Raw genomic sequence first — 19,033 nt, 5'->3', positions numbered from 1 at the left:
ACATAATATAAGATATATTCAAATAACTTTCAGAGCTTTACCAATCTTTACGAATTTTGTGATTCACGAATGTTATATTGAAGCACTTCCATTGTCTTCTCCATTGTTCCTTTGTAAGCTCAAACAATGACTCTCCTACTGAATCCCCATCCGTCTCTCCTCTCACACATATTTCCCAAATTCATCCGAAAAACACCGATACCCAGCTCTACATTCTTCTCACCAACGATCAAATCCAAGTTTCCCACGCGCTCCTCGTATAACTTCTCCTTCAATGACCCCGGTGACCCATCTTCTAAACCCAAGATTTCATCAGATTCCGGACCCGAAAATCCCTCTGTGGTAGATGAGTGGGGTGAAAAGTCGGGTCCTGAGCCCGAACCCACGTCTAAACTCATTGACACGGATCCCCCGATTAATGATGATGAATGGGGTGGTTCTGCGGTTGTATCGGGTAATGGAATCCCGGCTGTGGACGAGGGAGATGGTGGGAACACGGTGAAAGAAGAGAGGCTTTGGGAGCTGAAGCGAGCTTTGGTGGATACAGTTTACGGGTCGGACTTTGGATTTCGGGCCTCTGCCGAAATTCGGGCGGAGACCCTTGAACTTGTATCACAGTTGGAGGCCGCAAATCCAAATCCATCGCCAACCGAGTCCCCGGAGTTGCTTGATGGAAACTGGGTTTTAGTGTGAGTTACTCTTTAGTTTCCATCCCTTTCAAAAAATTTAAGTGCACGAGGCCTTACATTGTTATTGTTTCGTTTGATGTGGCCTTTTGTGTACTTGTTTGTGCTTAATTGAATGGCGAGATGGGAAGATTCCAGGTGGAGAGCATATATGTGAACAGAGTAGGCATGTGTAATGAGCCACCGATTAATTAATATGGTATTATTGGATAGAGAACCCTGGATTGTTTCAATATCACGTGCTTCTAATTCCTGATAAAAGTTGTTTCATTTCAAGTTCGATGGGAGTTCTTAAGCCACTAACTCTAGGTGTGAAACGTGGTGATACTTTTAATTTTAAGCAGTATTTATCAAGAATTTGAAGAGAAGGGGACACATGATTTGGTATGTAATTTTGGAGGAATCCATTATTATGTTCTTATGTAAAGCATAAATAAGCTAGTTTATACAACATTGGACCGATTCAAAGTGATTGGTTTCCTTTTCTCCTCTAGAAAACTCGCTGTACGAATTGAACCAAGTCAAAGTGATAACTAATCCATGTTTCCTCTAGAAAATTCAACATGTAAATTAATAAATATTACTATATGATAATAATGTCATGTTGAGATAGCTTTACTTGTTATGCGACTTATGGAGTCGATTCTGTGGAAAGCATGATCCCAGGTTATCAGCCTTTACTCATAATTAGTTTCTATGAATGGTGGAACTGGCTATTTATTGCCCATACTGTTGTATTTAGGTCCCATGGGGTGTCCATAAATATATGCCTTAGAAGAGAGGTCACAATTTAGACATTATGTTCAGAATTCCTCTGAGCCAAAATTAGATAGTTGTGATGTGTGGAAAAAAACCAACCTCTGGCTTGAAATTGATTCTTGATTTACTGCTTGATGAGCCCATCTGATACTTGAGCACAGAAACTAGACCGACCAAGCTCCAATCTTCAATTTCTAATAGAAATGGTTGCGCAAGTGTTTAACTTGGCAATTGAGCACATAGTTGAGATTGTTGCTAGTGCTTGATAGTCAGTATTAAACCCTTTGGCCATTGTCGTGTTGGTGGTCGTGATCTATTCTTAGAAGCGATATGACATGAGTTTTTTCTTGCACTTGTTCTTACAAGATGAAAGTCTGAGGCAAATGTGAGTCTAATTTGCTGGAATAAACTTGTCTAAGCAAGGTTGTGTAAAAGTAGCCTTTTGGTATAGCTGCTGAATGTGATATGGTACAATCAAATACAGCTGCACCTAACTATGCAAAGTTTGCAAAAGATTAATCGGATTTCTTTTGACTCACACATATTTAGGCTAAGCTATAGCAACCAATACCTTCTCATTTCATGTAGGATAAAAATTTTTTGAGAAGGGGAGTGGGCCATGGGCAGGAAGCTTAATGGCAACAAAGAGTGAGTTAGAGTACTGACTGGACAACTTGTAAGAAATGAATGGTCTAAAGAAGTCAAAACAATATTTTATAACTTAAATTTTACAATAATATTCCCTTGTTTTCTTTTGAATGTATGATTTTGCCTCAGTTTTAGAAAAAATGAAGGTTAGCAAACCCTTACGTTATTGCCCTCAATATTAGATTGTCAGTCGGTAGGGCATTATATCACTTTACCTAGGAGGTGCTTGTTTAGAAATCAACCTTTCTTGTAAATGAAACATTCTTTAGCCACATATCATGGAAAATAAGATTGAACATTTGATTTAGGATAGAGGGAGTGTATCTAAATTGAAAATGAAATTACATATCAATAACAAAGTAACAGCTTGTAAGCTGCGCACCGGAGGTTTAGTATGCCTAGAAATAATCTAGCTAGCTCATTTCCAACTTGTCATTAAAAGATTTGGTGTTTGATCGATCAATCTCTATATGTTTTCAGCTTTAAATAATCTGAATTAGAATTTTAAGGCGTTCGATCAATCAATCAATCTCCATATATTTTCAGCTCTAAATGATAAGAATTAGAATTGTAAATATCCCAAATATTAAGAGAAACGTATATTTGTGCTATACAAGAGAATTGCTGAATAACGAGGTGGTTTTCCAAAGAGATTGAGTATGTCCAGATTATTATAGCATAAAAATCAGTCATTGTTTCTCCTTGATCTTGTGTAAACATAGAAGTTCCAGAGCATGCATAGTCATTGAGCTGTTGTGCTGTGCCTCAAAATAATCATACATATAATTTGTGTGGGATGGGTTTAATCTGATTTTATTTGTGGTTGAAGTGTCTTGTTTTCATTTTAAGCTAAACAAAATGGGTGCTGTTACTTTGACGAATTTGGCAAGAGGCCTTTTTCACTATATGTGACTTTTTAATCATTCCGGACGCTTGTACTTTCTTGTTATGTATTGCCACTAACGAAAAAGTAAAAAAAAAACTTTTGACTCTATTTTATGTCCTTTTTAGTTGTTTTCATATGTTCGAACAATCACAAAGCCTGGAGCATGTTTAAAATTTGTTTGGATCTACTATTTACTGAGTTAATGAAAAAAGTGAAATGGTTTCTTTCATTGATATTTTCTCAGCACGTAGCTTTGAAAATTTCATGTGCTTGTGCTTCAGGAATTACTGTGAAAACTGACATGCAAGAACAAAATACTGAATCAATATGAAAGAAGCAGATTGATTTACAAGTTTGGTAAAATCTAATGATTTTTTCTTGGTTATGCACCAGGTTCACAGCCTTCTCCGAACTATTGCCCCTTCTTTCAGTTGGCAGTATTCCATTCGTGAAAGTCGAAAAGATTGGTCAATCAATTGACACTCGCAGCCTTACCATAGAGAATAGTACCACAGTGTCAACCCCCACTTCTACTTTGTCTTTTAGTGCTTCTGCAGCCTTTGAAATCCGAAGCCCATCAAGAATACAGGTAGAACATTCTAATACTCTACAGCATGTTCTATTACATGACGCAACAGGATCACACTATTGAAAAAGAATGCGATTGATCAAATAACTGTTTGTCTCAGCCCCATTTTGATATGTTATTTGTTCTTGCATCTGTATCATAATGGATGATAATTAACGAAAGTTCCAAATGATTTGATATGTGTATAACCAATTTCACACTGAACCTAAAATTGAAAGAGTGTTGTCTTATATTGTTGAGGAATATCATACTTTGTTTAAGTATTATATGTCAAAGTTTTACTGTGGGTGAGGCAACTCAAAATCGTGTTTCTGAAGTGATTGAAAAAATGGATTTGTGTAATTCACCAGGCAAAGTTGTGCAGGTCGAATTTAAGGAAGGGTCGTTTAATCCTCCAGAAATCAAGTCCAGCGTAGATCTTCCAGAGAGCGTAAACATTTTTGGTCAAAACATAAACCTGTCATTCGTGCAGCAATTTCTCAATCCACTTCAAAATGCGGTGGCAGGCGTAGCACGAGCAATTTCTGGTCAGTCTCCACTTAAGATTCCAATTCGTGGTGGGCAGACGAAATCATGGCTTCTGACGACATACCTCGATAAAGATTTCCGGATTTCACGAGGAGATGGTGGCCTTTTTGTGCTAGTGAAGGAAGGGAGCCCACTTCTAGATTGGTAACCAGGTACCTTTTACATAATCTTTGTGACAAATAGATGTTGTATATAATTTTTGTTGATTCTACACCTATGTGGTTGAACTTTTCAACAAAAGAATTACTAAAAGAGGGGATTCCAGCATTTGCTTATGCTAGGCGGAGTCTGCCTAATCAGTGTATGCTCTCTCCCAAGTACTCAACAGGAAAACATGCTATGTATATGACATTTTTTATATTTGATTTCAACTATTATAACGTTTTTAATATAATAGAAGAGGAAACCATTAGGTTTAAAGAGCTATCTAATCATGGGAACAAAAGATGTATACGACATGGGCATACGGATTTTAACAATGTACACTTTGCCATGCACACTTGGGCAAGAGTTAAAAGGTGAGGCTAAGATTTGTGGAACCATTTAAAAATATTCTAAAGAGTATGAACTTTTAACTTACAAACTAGCAGTATACCGAGGCTCTGAAAACTACATAATAAGTACTTTTCATGTATCATAATGAACAAAACTTCAAATCAAATGGTAGACTAAAAGGGTCACGTAGTCACATGAAGAACGACTTCGCACCAAAGTTGGAAGTTTAACTATGCATAGAGAAAAGCTCTGCGTGTAAACGTTATCCTCGTTTCAATTAAAATCAATGTACATTTACGTTTGGGAATAACTCTTCCACTAAGAGAAGAAGAATGTAAAGAAAACTGAATCAAATGATGATGGTTCAAGAAATCAGTTGGAAGACTCATATTATTCAATAGAGAGAAATCTTAGAAAACTCGGTTGATATATATACTGATAACATGTTTACAAGATTATCTACTATTTCACTTGGAATGTGATTAAGGTGGTTTGTCTGGTTGGCTTTTTTAAAAACACATGCTGGAATGTCATGATTATGTATGAATTTTTCATATAAATCTTTTGTCAAACTAAATTCTTGAGCCATACATTACAAAATATTCATGAAACAATACACTTAATTTGTTTCAACGATGTTCTCTAGCCATATTAATTATTATCATAAAATATTAATTTCTCCCATCAAACACCATTCGTTATTAAGTGGCAACACTAAATTTAACAATGTTTGCCTTTGCCGGGATCGTGCGCGGTGTTTGCTCCCCCTTCGCAGTAATCTAACACTGCAATCAGTTCTCTTATCACCTGCTGGCTTACCACAAAATCCACCATGCACGTACGTAATGCGTGTGAAGGACAAATTAATGCTTCTAATATAGAAACTTATAAAACTTCAAATATCAAATTAGGAGTCTAAATACATTTCACCCAATAAGTGTTCACAGTTCACATATTATGCTAAAATATTCTTTAAAAATGGAAGAAATAAGCTGGTTTTTTCTAAAATAAATAATGCACATATACAACATTTTTTAATTGTCCCTAAACCACCAATTGGAACTTGACTTACGTACATATATACCAAGTTAATTAATTTCAATTTTGGAGAAATTTATAAGTAATGCTATGCCTCAACCAAGGGGTATGTACAAGGTAAATCCTATTTAATCGGTCTATATAAATCTAATACTAGACATGACATAATAAGGTAAACATTGATTCGATTCATCTGAATAAAGAAAATATGCTTTATATATACGTGTATCTATCTATCTATCTATCTATCTATCTATCTATCTATCTATATGTGTTAGTGTGCGCGCTCTTGTTACATACCTTACGATGAAGATTGGGGAAACTTCCTATGTCTTCGAGTTCATGATATTCCTGGCCTGTTTGACAGATAACAACATGGCTCGTTTAGTAGTAATCATGTATCGAAAAATTAGTCTCAAATTAGTCTCAAAAGCACTAATGAGATTTGAAAGAGTTATCACAACCTAAAGAAGAAAGACAAGAAGATGCCAATATTAGGAGAAATACGAGAAGAAGTTCCTTCATGTTTTGAGGATTTTTACGATTACTTTACATTTATGCGAATGAACTTCTGTGCGCTTTTTTTATACGGAGCCATTATCCATATTATCACTCAAAAGCCTTGCTGAATGAATTTCAGAAACCAAATTCCCACTATGATTTTTCTCTTTCAAGTCAACTATGCTAACTTTGTTTCGTTGTTGTAAATAATTAGATATTACCCCCATATGGTTCGGATAATGTCGAAATCATGTCTAAACTATAAGCTTGATAATACAATATCAGTAATTAATAGTGCGATACATTCACCATCATAGAAAAATATTTATGACGACAAACTCATTGATAGATAGATATTACACGATCACCGATCATCATTGATGGAGAATATACTCTAAATCAAAATCAAGATCTCGTAAATCAAATGAAGTAGGTCAGAGTTGAACTCCTGATGTACGTATAATCGTAAGATAAAAAAAAAGAGGGGCTTGAATTTCAACTCTTTGGCATGCATGATCGTGTGGTTGGACAGAAAGCACTTTGGATGGAGGAGGCATTGAAGATGCAACTAGCTAGAAGTTGTTTCCACTATATGTTGTTTGTTAATACATCTAGCTAGATTGGAGACCATTGACAAATTGAACGAAACTGTGGCCGTCACATCCACGAACTTGGGGATAAGCCTAATTGGGCAGGTTCGACAGTTGCACGCACAGCCTTCCCACTTAGACCCATAAACGAATTTGAAACATGATTCCCACTTTGGGAAGATTTCATCCTACCTTGTGGGATACTGCCCCATGAAAAGATAAATGCCAGATTTATACACACATACATGAGGTCCACCAGCTTCTTTAAAATCAATGACTCAGATCCTGTGGGACAAGGTAGTGTCGAACCTTCACCCACTTTGATTTAATCTTCGGTCGCGAGGTAGCATAATTTTGTGACATCTGAACCTCACCCTCACGACAAGGGCAAATGATCTTTGACAGCTAACGTGTTTATTAATTGCAAGTCACCTAAAGTTGCCAAAATGATATATTTTTGTTTAATTTGTTGAGTTAGCTGAGTTATTTGATAAATGATCTCAATCGAACTGTTTTTTTTTTTTAATTATAATCTTCATGACTAAAAATCAACAAGGAATTTAAGTAGTGGCATGAATTCTTAACATTAGGTTGGTACAAAAATAAAGTCAGAAGCTCGATAAATCACAACGATTGAAAATATCGACCAGTCGAAGATAAGAATTGAGATGTCAATGTGGTAATGTTGGATTTAGTTTATGATATTTTTATAAATTAGATCAAATTATTATCAGTGTTGGTCCACTAAAAAATTCTACAAGAAACAACAAACACATTTCACATCCTATTCGTTCCGGCGAATTTTTTTTTAAAACTTATCAGAGGTGATACTATTATTTCTCTAAAGTTGAGGGGCCGAGAAGCTATTCCTCTTCCAGCCCCAGGACCCCATCGCACAAACAGAGAATGAAAAGAAAAATTCACAAAACGCTGTCGTCTTAGTAGCTAATGTCTAGTGTGGTCCTGAACTCCCCATAAATCTTTTCGTGTTACGGTAATCCGCCTGGGAACGAAGATGACGGAGGTGGCGAGCGCCGTGGTTCATGAGGTGCTAGGTCCACGCGTGGACGATGTGGACCAACCAATTGTTGATTACATCATCAACGTCCTTGCCGACGAGGATTTCGATTTCGGCCCCGACGGCGAAGGTGCCTTCGAAGCCCTCGGAGAGCTTCTCGTTGGTTCCGCCTGCGTTGATGACGACTCTGAGTGCCGCTTGGTAACGTCCACGACAGAACAGTATCATTTCAGCTGTTCGTTTGACTGTGTATTTGTATTCTCTTTTGTATTTTTGTTTTAATTAGATTTACATTGATCACGTGATGGCAACGTTGCATTTTCTATCCATTTTGAACCTGATCGTAGAATTCTTATAAATTTTTCTGTTAAATCTATTATTTTGTGAGTGCAAACATTGCTTAAGCATTTATCTTTAAAATAAGTTCACTCTGATGTTTCCTCTGGGCTATTGTTATTTTTCATGTCGAGTTACTTTGTTCAGTTGTTAGTTTTGCATTGTGTTGAAACATGATGTAGGTTTAATGAAACTCTAGTCTGATTAGAGTCAGTATGTCACCACATTTGAAAGAATTTTGCCCTAGCGTAAAGTTATTATTATTGTTATTTGCAGTTTTTCTTTTGCTTTTACTAATCACCGTTTAGGTTTCTGGAGACATTGTTGAACTATTGTTATGATGTATCATCAGCAGAATCACGCCATTGAAGAAAATCAAACAAGAATCAATAATTAATTAACGTTACTGTTTATTTATTGCAAACAAAATATATTGCTTTCATGATTTTATTAATGTGGGAATTCTTATTTATATGGCATTTGACCTTTTCCAATAAATAAAATAATAATCCCTCCAATTCATTCTCGAAGATGTAGTTGCTTAGCACAATGAAACTTTAGATTTATTACTTGTCGCTTGTCTAAACTCTCTGTATGTTGCAATTGATGTTTTGAAGTTTCGTCACAGGTTTGTAGTAGACTGTCTGAAAAATTTGGGAAGCATGGATTGGTGAAAGAAAAACCTACAGTGAGAAGTCTGTCGACACCATTGAGAATGTATGACGGAATGGATGAAGAAGAAGAAGCTCCAAAGAAGAAGCCAGAGCCTGTGGATGGCCCTTTGCTGACTGAGCGTGATAAGATGAAGATTGAAAGGAGGAAGAGAAAGGAGGAGCGCCAGAGAGAGGTAACTGAAAAAATAAAACTACATTATAAATATCTTCTTTAAGGCAATTCAGAGTAATTCTTAGAGTAGCATCTCACTACTGAAGCGGGAATTTTATTTTTCTGGCAGACTTGCCTCAAATTTTTAAAACATGACAAGTGCTAGTTATAACAATTTTTTGGATCAGACTATATCTTAATGGTTAATAATAGTCCTCTCCAAATATTATCTAGTTAATTGCGTTTAGTTGTTTTCAATTTGCTTGGATGCTTTCATATTCGAATTTTTTTACTCCTGGAGTGCCTGTCCACATGTCCATGCTCATGCCCATTCTCTTCCTCCTGTTATTACAACCCAACTCTGCAGATTTGAGACCAAGTGCAAATTATCTATACTTTGCAATTAATATTCGAAATTGAAATGTCGCTAGAACTTTTGATTCAATTTATGGATGGTTGAAGCGTGCACTCATCTGTCTTTTCTAATGTGTAAAGACAGTGGAGGTCCAGTTGTCCACATTATCTTTTTGGTCAAACATTTGTTTTTGAAAAACTGTTGATTACTCTAGGATTTTCTTCCGTCTTTTCATATGCATTTACTGTCTTCAGTTCCTGTTCTTTCCATGGATCGATTGGGAGGGGTTTGGTGGAAATGATAATGACAAACTTATCTGTTCCAGACTTCCAGTATGTTTTCTTATACAGCACTGCATTGTGCAGGCACAATACCAAACACACTTAGAGGAAATGGAAGCAGTCAAAGCCGGCATGCCTTCTGCTGTTGTTAATCATGACTTTAATGAAGGCCCAGCTGTTAGAGATATTCACATGGAGGGCTTCAATGTGTCTGTTGGGGGACGTGATCTTATTGTTGATGGTTGTCTGACTTTGTCTTATGGACGACACTATGGTTAGTTCGACGCTTTGACTTTCATTTTGAAAACACATGGTGCTTCTTCTTGTTTGTAGTTGTGAAGAAGAATGCTTGACAGATCATCATCATCATCCGCCGTTTTACCAAATCAGTTGGGATTGGTTTTATGGATATTGCCTCCCCTTTTTATTCATTTTTATTTAAAGTCACAGTGGTATCCAAGTCATTTTTAGCAACCTCGTGCGAAGTTATTTTTACCTCCCATATCATCCTTATGAGTCTAATTATATTTTTCCTAGAGTATGAGCTAATGCATGGAAGTTGTTTGGTGCTTGCAAGCATTTTTGTGAATACTTACTGAAGAGGCTAATCAGTTTCCTTTTGCACTTATCTGCAACTCTTTACGTAAATTTACAAAAGAGAATGAATTGAACTATAAAATCTTTAGGAAAATCACGTCAATATATGTTATGTATTTTAATAACTTTACCTCTCAAGTAATTTTATGCCTTTGAATAATTCTTTTCTGATCACAGGCCTTGTTGGAAGGAATGGTACTGGTAAAACAACATTTCTGAGATACATGGCCTTGCATGCTATTGAGGGCATTCCCAAGAACTGCCAGATATTACATGTAGAGCAAGAAGTGGTTGGTGATGATATTTCGGCCCTGCAATGTGTTTTGAATTCTGATGTTGAAAGAATCCGACTTTTGGAAGAAGAATCTCATCTGCTTGGATTACAGGTTTAAAGTTCCTAGTTCCAATTTGAAAATGATTTGTTGCATAAATTAACCATGGCGTCTGACTTCACTGTTGTTGTAATCGCCTCAATTTGCTTTTAACCCATATGTCAATCATTTCTCCTTTAGAGAGAGATGGACCTGGAGGAGGACCATGGGAAGAGTAATGGGGAACTGGATGGAAGGTTTGACAAAAATGCCATTGCTCAAAGACTTGAAGAGATATATAAAAGGCTTGAGCTTATTGATGCTTATTCTGCAGAGGCACGAGCAGCTTCCATTCTTGCGGTTAGTTTTCCTTAAATCTTTCTGAACTGTGATTATGGAGTTATTGATTCACAGTATCATTGATAACTAACTAATTGATGCAAATGTTGCAGTATCTGCTGGTCTCAGTTTTGAGATGGTTTTGAAGTATTTTCTGAACTTTTTGTTGTCACATTTGATGGTTCTAAGCATTGTCCTTTTTTGTAATGATACGTACTGAGACGGATGTACTTGTTCCTTGTTTTCCTGTACTGGCCTGTGGGAGTTTATTTTCCTTCATCTTTCTTTTTATAGCCATGTATCTTTCCGGTTAATTATTTCCTCTTCAGAAAATATTACTTGTGAGTTTTTGTGAACCATTACTTCGAGCCTCTTGCGGTGATGTCTTATTAATGGAACTTCCCTATGTTCTTTTCTTACTGTCCTTCTTGAGTTACCTGTTACTGTAGACATTGTTGTCAGATTACCCTCAGCGGGGTAGTCTTTTAATGGTTATTGTTTCGAATTACAAGATGATTGATGATTTACCACATTTCCTATGCTTAATGGTGCCAGTTAATCGACATCTGTGGTTCTATAACACCTTTTCAGGGTCTCAGTTTCTCTCCAGACATGCAGCATAAGGCAACTAAAACTTTTTCTGGAGGATGGAGAATGAGGATAGCTCTTGCTCGTGCCTTGTTTATTGAGCCCGATCTGTTACTTCTTGATGAACCAACGGTACGTTATGCATGCCAATACTCTTTGCAGGCTTACACAATGCTAGTAACTCATATACTTGTTTTTCTTTCGTGGCAGAATCATCTTGATCTACATGCTGTCTTGTGGCTGGAATCTTACCTAGTGAAATGGCCAAAGACATTTATCGTGGTTTCGCATGCTAGAGAGTTTTTGAATACTGTACGAGTTCTCTCCAGTTTGTTAATTTCTTGAAATTAGCCAGAAACCTGTCTGGAATTGTTACTTTGGCCCTTCACTCATTTACTATTTGACCTACCATTTGTCGATCACTTCTTATAGGTGGTCACCGATATCCTCCACCTTCAAGGACAACAACTTACTGCTTATCGGGGGAACTATGATATATTTGAGAGAACCAGGGAAGAACAACTTAAAAACCAACAAAAAGCATTTGAGGCAAATGAACGGGCAAGATCTCACATGCAGGTTATTTGTTCATTTCCATTTCCTATGTTCTATTCAAACTTCAATCATTCATTTTATTCTGTGTGGGATTTTAACAATCATATCATTTCTAAAATGTTGTGCTACAGTCATTTATTGACAAGTTCCGCTACAATGCGAAGCGTGCATCTCTTGTCCAATCAAGAATCAAGGTACTTTTATAATTTTTTTGTTGCTACCATTTATTATGATGATGGAGAGGTCTTATATCTTAATCTTACTATAATTTGTTCAAACTGGGTAATCTAAGGATGGAGCAAATGATAATTTAATGACTATTGATTTTTAACTGTTATCATCTTTGTGACGCCCCGAGCTTGGAGCCGATGACACCAGTGTTGTTTTCAAACTATATATCGAAAACAAGCCTCAGTAGTAAAAAAATTATAAAACCAGTCTATTCATTCCATGAAAACTGAAAACATTGTCTATACAACCGAAATTTAATAAATTTAATCGAAATTCTTCGGAAAATACATATTAAAACATAAACAGTAGCAGGTTTCTTAAGCAACAGAATCGAAACCTAAAAACTTAAAATGACATAACGTCAACAACATATCTCTTATCATTAATCGTACCACAGATCTATCATCCCCAAAACTTGATTGGTTCTTGCTCCTCTAATTTGTTCTCATTTTTATCCGGAATGGAGTGAGTGAATGACGAGAGGAAACACTCGATATGCGGGGGATAATCCTCTCAGTTTTTAAAACGAAATATAAAATATCCATGTTAAGTATCATGACATGTATCTAAACTAGATTTCATATAAAAATAAGCATTGAATTAAATTATATCCCTCGTGGCTAAACTGTCCCCTATGTATTATTCAGCTGAGGGTGATGTCAGTAATTAAGAATCAAGAGTAGTTAGTAAGAGCACCCACATTGGTGCATTAATGGATAATTATTAACACCAATTAATATTCATGCATCAATGTGGGTTTGTAGATTATTAATTTTGGCTGTCAAAAAAATTCATTAGAATTAATCTCATTAATTCACATTACTTTTTTTAAAAAAAAGGCCAAACGGCTCTTTTGACTATATATATATATATATTATATAACTAATTATAAATCAAATAATATTATGTTTTAAATAATTATAATTTATAAGTTAAAAGAATGATATCAAGAAGTCCAACAGTTTTTCATTTTTTTAAATAATATGATAATCAATATTGATATTAAGTTATTTTTAAAGTAATAATACTATTTATTTTCAATAATATTTATTGTAAAATAAATAAAAAAAGATGAATAAGTGGACAGTGGGACCCATAAATAATGAAAGTTGATATTAAATGAATGTGAGTGTGTATTAATAATGGAAAGTGTTAATATAATGATTATGTGGCTCATGGACCCCACATTTTTTGAAGAGATGGATAGTTAATAACATAGATTAATGACTATGGATGCGGATGCCCTAATCAGAATATGTATTCCTGTTATTTAGCTCATACAGTGTTAAAACAATAATCTTATAAGAGAAGTGCAGAAAACTCATATTTTTAAAACATACATATATATAACCGGTCGGTTTTAAAACAAAAATATGATTTTAATGCGAAGCCCACTTACAATTGTTGATTATTGGTCCCCGAAGTGTTTGAAGACCTTTAGAAGTTAGCACTTCAAAAGTTGCCTTTTTCGCAGCATGAAGTGTTATATACGAGAATTTGCTTGAATTTATGGGTGTGCCTTTACCATTGAACTTGTTGGGTATTTATAGGGGTGGAAAGTGGTGGTTACCACCCAATGTTACCTCGCATGATCTCCATTAACTACCCACTACTAGCCCATTATCATCCCCATGATTGGCCTCCATAACTCCTCCCGTATCTCCATTAATTCCCCCCATAATCAACTCTTTAACTGGCTATCTGCCCCATAATCCTTGCGGTTATAACTCCTCATAACCGCCTCATAATCCTTGCAGTTGTAACTCCTTGTAATAGTTGGGTTAATGGGGATGAAAGTTGACAAGGTCATCACAATCTTAATTATGGTGCAATATACATGTGACCTACTATCCATTGCCTGTTCTGCTTTAAACTCATGTTGTGTACTTATCATTCTTTCCATGCATTTATTTTCAGGCTTTGGACCGCATGGGTCATGTGGATGCCATTATTAATGACCCTGAGTATGAAATTGTTAATGATCATTTCTGTTTTTTTATTTGTATGCTATTTAGGTTTATCGTTTTCAATCTTGTGAACATCTTGAAAGGCGGAATTTATATATTTTACTCACCTCTCTGACTTATTACCAATATTGTTATGTGCAGCTACAAGTTTGAATTTCCATCTCCCGATGATAGACCAGGCCCACCAATCATAAGCTTCAGGTTCATTTTCTGATATTTGATAAAGCTACCACTTAAGTTCCTTGCGCATCGATTAATCATCTTCCTTAAATTATCTGTTGATCTAACGATCACAATCTCTGAAGTTTCACTTCTGTCCAAGCAATAAACTTTTTGTATGTATTTCTGTCATTTAAATATACTAATCATCCAATTTTATCCTTGTAATCATTGCAGTGATGCATCTTTTGGATATCCTGGGGGCCCAATATTGTTTAAGAATTTGAATTTTGGAATAGATCTTGATAGCCGAATAGCCAGTGAGTCCTTTTTGAAGTTGTTAAACTGTCTTCCTTTTTTACTATTGTGCTATTGGAAACTTATATTCACAAATTTTTACTCTGGGTAAAGAAAAGGATTACATATTACTATCATGATATTGGAAAAAATGTTAAAACTCATTGAGTTTGGTTTTCTGGTTCTTTCTTCTTAGGGAGTGTTCTTATTGTATTTGAGGAATCTGTATATTTAGATAATAGAGTTTGTTTTAGATATCTTAGCATCACAATATTTGTAGACGATGAACACAACCACTAATTTTGCAGTGGTTGGCCCTAATGGGATTGGAAAGTCAACCATACTCAAACTTATTTCTGGAGAGCTTCAGCCTAGTTCAGGGACAGTGTTCCGTTCAGCAAAGGTATTGTTTTTGTTCCTCAATTGTCATCTTCTGAAAAAGTCGCTGCCTCCTTTTTTCACTCTTCAATTTCACTGGATTTTATGGACTCAATTGGTCTATAAAATTCTAATTTTTTAATTATGGTGATTCTGTTTATCTAATGCTTCATTATGTGTTTCTGTTACATGATTTTTGCTCGCAAACGTACGATGTCAAGTTTTATTATATGATGAGTAAGTATTTTTCCCACGAGGATTGAAAATCTGTATTCGCACTAAGTACTGTAAATTAAAATAATCCTAATTTTATTTAGAGAATCGGATATCGAGTTTGACAATAAGCTAAATAGAAATAACCAACAAGATGATAAATAAAGATGGATAGATCAACATGAGATGCGTTTTAGAGGTTCGATTTCACTAGACCATTCACTATGTCTTGTTTATCTTAATTTCAGTTTATTAGCCAAGAATCCATATTTATTTTCAACCCACTCTCTCGAGTGTTGAATAAAATTTATTGTTCAAAATCAATCTTGATATCCCTATCGGAAATCAAATATCAAATAATTTAGTTCGCACAACGATTCTTCAAGAGACTTCAATGGAATTTTAGATCTCACGAACTCTATAAATTTTCACGATGTATTTTCCCACGTTTCTATTCAAAATCTCCTCTTTCAAGTGTTAGATTTCATATAAATATAACAATTCTGCTAATGATCAATTAATTTAATACAATCAAATCAAGAACATAGATAAATTATATGAAAAACCAAAATATAATAATCAATCAATCAAAGACATGGTTTTAAGTCAAGCTATGCCGTTCCTCTAGAATTAAACGATGAAAATAATAAAACACCAAAGCATGTTCTCAAACATTGTAGAATTCAAGAGAAAAGAGATAACAACACGATTTGCGTCCTTGGATGTTCCCCCAAAAGTCGGCTGGGGTTTGGCTTTTAAAAACGTCGAATCTGAGTTTCCTTCTTGTCCACGACACACAACGCTGGTGCGCTGCTGAATCTGTCCCAAATAGGATTTTTTTCTTTGTATGGTGTGTGGGGGGGGGGGGGGGGGGTGCATTTTTGTCCGAGTTCCTAAAATTAGTGCTGGTGCACTGTCTTTTCAGCGCCCCTGCTCTCCTGGACTGTTTCGAAGTATTATTTTGTGAAGAATAGTGCGGGTGCGTTGTGAAAGGTAGCAAGGTTGAGCTACTGCTTCTGGATTCTCATCTTTCCTCCTTCCTTAAGGCTTTCTCTTCCATCTTTTCGTCCCATTCCACGCCTTTTTACATCATAAAAATAGTTGTTGCTTTAATTCCTGCACAATACAACAAATACCAAAACGCATAATTCTGCTCGATAACAGACAATATCATTTCAAAAAAGAAGAGAATATAAGTGCTACAATTGCACTTAACAGTTTCATTGTGTTTTTGTTAGTATGCTTGCTTATGTTCTGATCCTTTTATCTGTAGGATTAAATGTGCTAGGTTGTTATGCTATGTTTTGATTTCGAAATGAATAATTTATTGGTATATCTTCTTTTAGCAGATGAATTACTTGCTGCGGACTGTTCTTTTAACTTGCTGATTAACCGAGTCTTTTTGCTGTTTGATTTATTTATTATTTCTTTTCAGGTTCGCATTGCAGTTTTTAGTCAACATCATGTCGATGGGCTAGATCTCTCTTCAAATCCGCTTCTTTATATGATGCGCTGCTTTCCGGTAATCTTGATTTAAATAATTGAGAAGTGCAAGTTCATTTTAATAAGCTCACCTGTTTAGTGCGTGTTCGTGTCTTTATTAATTAGGGACACCAGGCTTGCACTTGGGTCTTTAAATATATTGGCAGTGAAAATTTTTGCTAGAAGGAAAAATCCTTGTAGAATCAAATCCTTCAATTAGGACAATCTATTTGTCAACGATTACCGAGTGTCAGTATTTGAAAAGTATTGTGTTCTACCCTTGAGTTCCTCTGCTACTAAATTAGTAAAGAGCAATCTGCAATCCTTAATTGATCCTGAATCTTCATCGTTTTTAAATATGCGTCTATGATCTGCAGGGAGTGCCTGAACAGAAGTTAAGAGGTCATTTAGGTTCATTAGGCATAACTGGGAATCTTGCCCTACAACCTATGTACACACTATCAGGTATTGTTTATACCATGTGTATTACGAGGGCTATTGAATTTCTCGTTAAATCCTACCCCGTGTTCTTGAGATGCTTTATTTGAGATTTTAGGTGGTCAGAAAAGCAGAGTTGCATTTGCAAAGATAACATTCAAAAAGCCACATATTTTACTGCTTGACGAGCCGTCCAATCATCTTGTAAGCTCCCTCATGCTTGTGTCTTCTTTTTGCACATTTACGTGCCATACGCTTTGTCATTGTGTGATTGGCTTGTCAAGCATGCTGTTAATAAATGGCTTACGACTCCTTTGCATGGGTTTTCGGTTCAAGTATTTCTTGATTTTAGTGGTGTAAGGGTCAGATTAAAATATGCCCTATCCATTTAGGCTCTGGAACCTTCTTCTGACTGTATTTGTTTTCCTATTGCTGTTGGAAAGCTGTTAAGCTTATTCAATCTAACCCCAATTTTTGGGAGCGAGCGAGCGAGGGTGTTTTTTTTGGGGGGGGGTGGTGGTATCACAGGAGATCTTCTAGCACCATTATTTTAGGATCCTTGATTGTCCAACCCCAGCCGTCTGCAAAAACTATTAACGACTAATTATCAAATTGTAGGATTTAGATGCAGTGGAAGCTTTGATCCAAGGTCTCGTCTTGTTTCAAGGAGGCGTGTTAATGGTATTGCTAAAAGTTCATATGAAATTTTACTTATAAACTATGGTTCGCGTGGTTGTTTAAACATTTAAATATGTATCGTCCGTCGGCGCGTGCAGGTGAGTCACGATGAACACTTGATTTCTGGAAGTGTTGAGCAACTATGGAGCGTGTCAGAAGGTCGGGTAACACCATTCGAGGGAACATTCCAAGATTACAAGAAGGTCGTGCAGTCATCTTAGTTACACTGATTACTGATGAATTGTTTTTTATTTACCAAACAAATCGAACAAAATCCGCCGCCACCATACCCATCTGTTTTCTTTCATTTCAATACCATCCGTAATTTTTTGAAATACATGTATTATAAGTTAATTATATTACAAATTATTAAATTTTAAGACTAATAATTAAATTATATTTATTAAAATCATATATTTGTCACCATTCTACATAAATAAAAGTATCAATTCGTTACGATGAATTCGATTTCACAAATCACAATACTAATTATTTTATTCGTTGAGTGATAAATAAAAACTTTAAAAATCATTCAAATAGAAGAACATTAAAAAGTTTTTTTTTATTTTTTTGTAATAGGTCTAAAATGATTTAAAATTCATAATTTAATATTTATTTAATATTAAATCTGGGGAGTTGTTTTTTTAATCATTATTTAAACTACCAAATATTTGATTCATACTCATCTCACCAATAATAATATATACAAATCACGTAACAAATAAATAACGAAAAATAAATGAAGCATGCATTCAAAATTTCATTATCGTGAACTATATCTCATTTCAAATTCCACATTTATTAAAAAAATTAGATGCATATTCTTCACTTTTATTTGCTTAAATTTCAATTTTACTGTGAACTATATCTCATTTCAAATTCCAAACTTTTTAGATACATATTCTTCACTTTTAATAGCTATAAATTCAATTTGTCAAAAACTTGTGTGAGACGATCTTACATGTCGTATTTTGTGAGACATATCTCTTATTTGAGTCATCAATGAAAAATATTACTTTTTATGCTAAGAGTATTATTTTTTATTATAAATATAGGTAGGGTTGACACGTCTCACAGATAAAATTCGTGAGACCGTCTCACAAAAGACCTACTCATTCAATTTTACCGTGAACTATATCTCATTTCAATTTTTTATTCGAAAAATTAGATACCTATTCTCAACTTTTTAATAGCAAAAAAATAAATAAAATAAGAACACTAATATTGTAAAATAAACCAATAGAAAAATGTTGATAATAATTATC

The 19,033-nt window shown here is 35.1% G+C and overlaps 2 protein-coding genes and 1 long non-coding RNA gene across 4 annotated transcripts; 2 read left to right on the top strand and 1 right to left on the bottom strand.

The window, feature by feature from the left end:
• Positions 1-40: 40 nt before the first annotated feature.
• On the top strand, positions 41-4,476 carry LOC142545424 (plastid lipid-associated protein 3, chloroplastic-like). The gene is made up of 3 exons (XM_075652612.1): positions 41-689; positions 3,373-3,568; positions 3,933-4,476. The coding sequence occupies exons 1-3, from the start codon at positions 127-129 to the stop codon at positions 4,242-4,244; spliced, it is 1,071 nt and encodes a 356-aa protein (XP_075508727.1). The 5' UTR covers positions 41-126; the 3' UTR covers positions 4,245-4,476.
• Positions 4,477-5,092: 616 nt separating this feature from the next.
• LOC142545425 (uncharacterized) lies at positions 5,093-6,297 on the bottom strand. 2 transcript variants are annotated; one of them, XR_012820269.1, is made up of 3 exons: positions 6,094-6,297; positions 5,930-5,985; positions 5,093-5,401 (listed from the first exon to the last, which is right to left on the bottom strand). It is a non-coding gene; the product is annotated as an uncharacterized LOC142545425 (long non-coding RNA). The 2 variants fall into 2 exon arrangements; XR_012820268.1 differs by having other exon boundaries at positions 5,101-5,398.
• A 1,302-nt stretch (positions 6,298-7,599) lies between these two features.
• On the top strand, positions 7,600-18,162 carry LOC142545423 (ABC transporter F family member 3). The gene is made up of 18 exons (XM_075652611.1): positions 7,600-7,939; positions 8,703-8,921; positions 9,620-9,809; positions 10,310-10,518; positions 10,645-10,803; positions 11,374-11,502; positions 11,581-11,682; positions 11,803-11,949; positions 12,057-12,119; positions 14,074-14,120; positions 14,265-14,324; positions 14,520-14,602; positions 14,888-14,982; positions 16,606-16,692; positions 17,030-17,117; positions 17,209-17,294; positions 17,709-17,771; positions 17,867-18,162. Exons 1-18 carry the CDS (start codon positions 7,736-7,738, stop codon positions 17,987-17,989), a joined length of 2,154 nt encoding a protein of 717 aa, XP_075508726.1. The 5' UTR covers positions 7,600-7,735; the 3' UTR covers positions 17,990-18,162.
• Positions 18,163-19,033: the final 871 nt, after the last annotated feature.

This window comes from Primulina tabacum, chromosome 5 (assembly GCF_025594145.1).
Source record: "Primulina tabacum isolate GXHZ01 chromosome 5, ASM2559414v2, whole genome shotgun sequence".
Classification (NCBI taxonomy): domain Eukaryota; kingdom Viridiplantae; phylum Streptophyta; class Magnoliopsida; order Lamiales; family Gesneriaceae; genus Primulina; species Primulina tabacum.
This window is presented reverse-complemented; position numbering and strand designations above follow the sequence as displayed.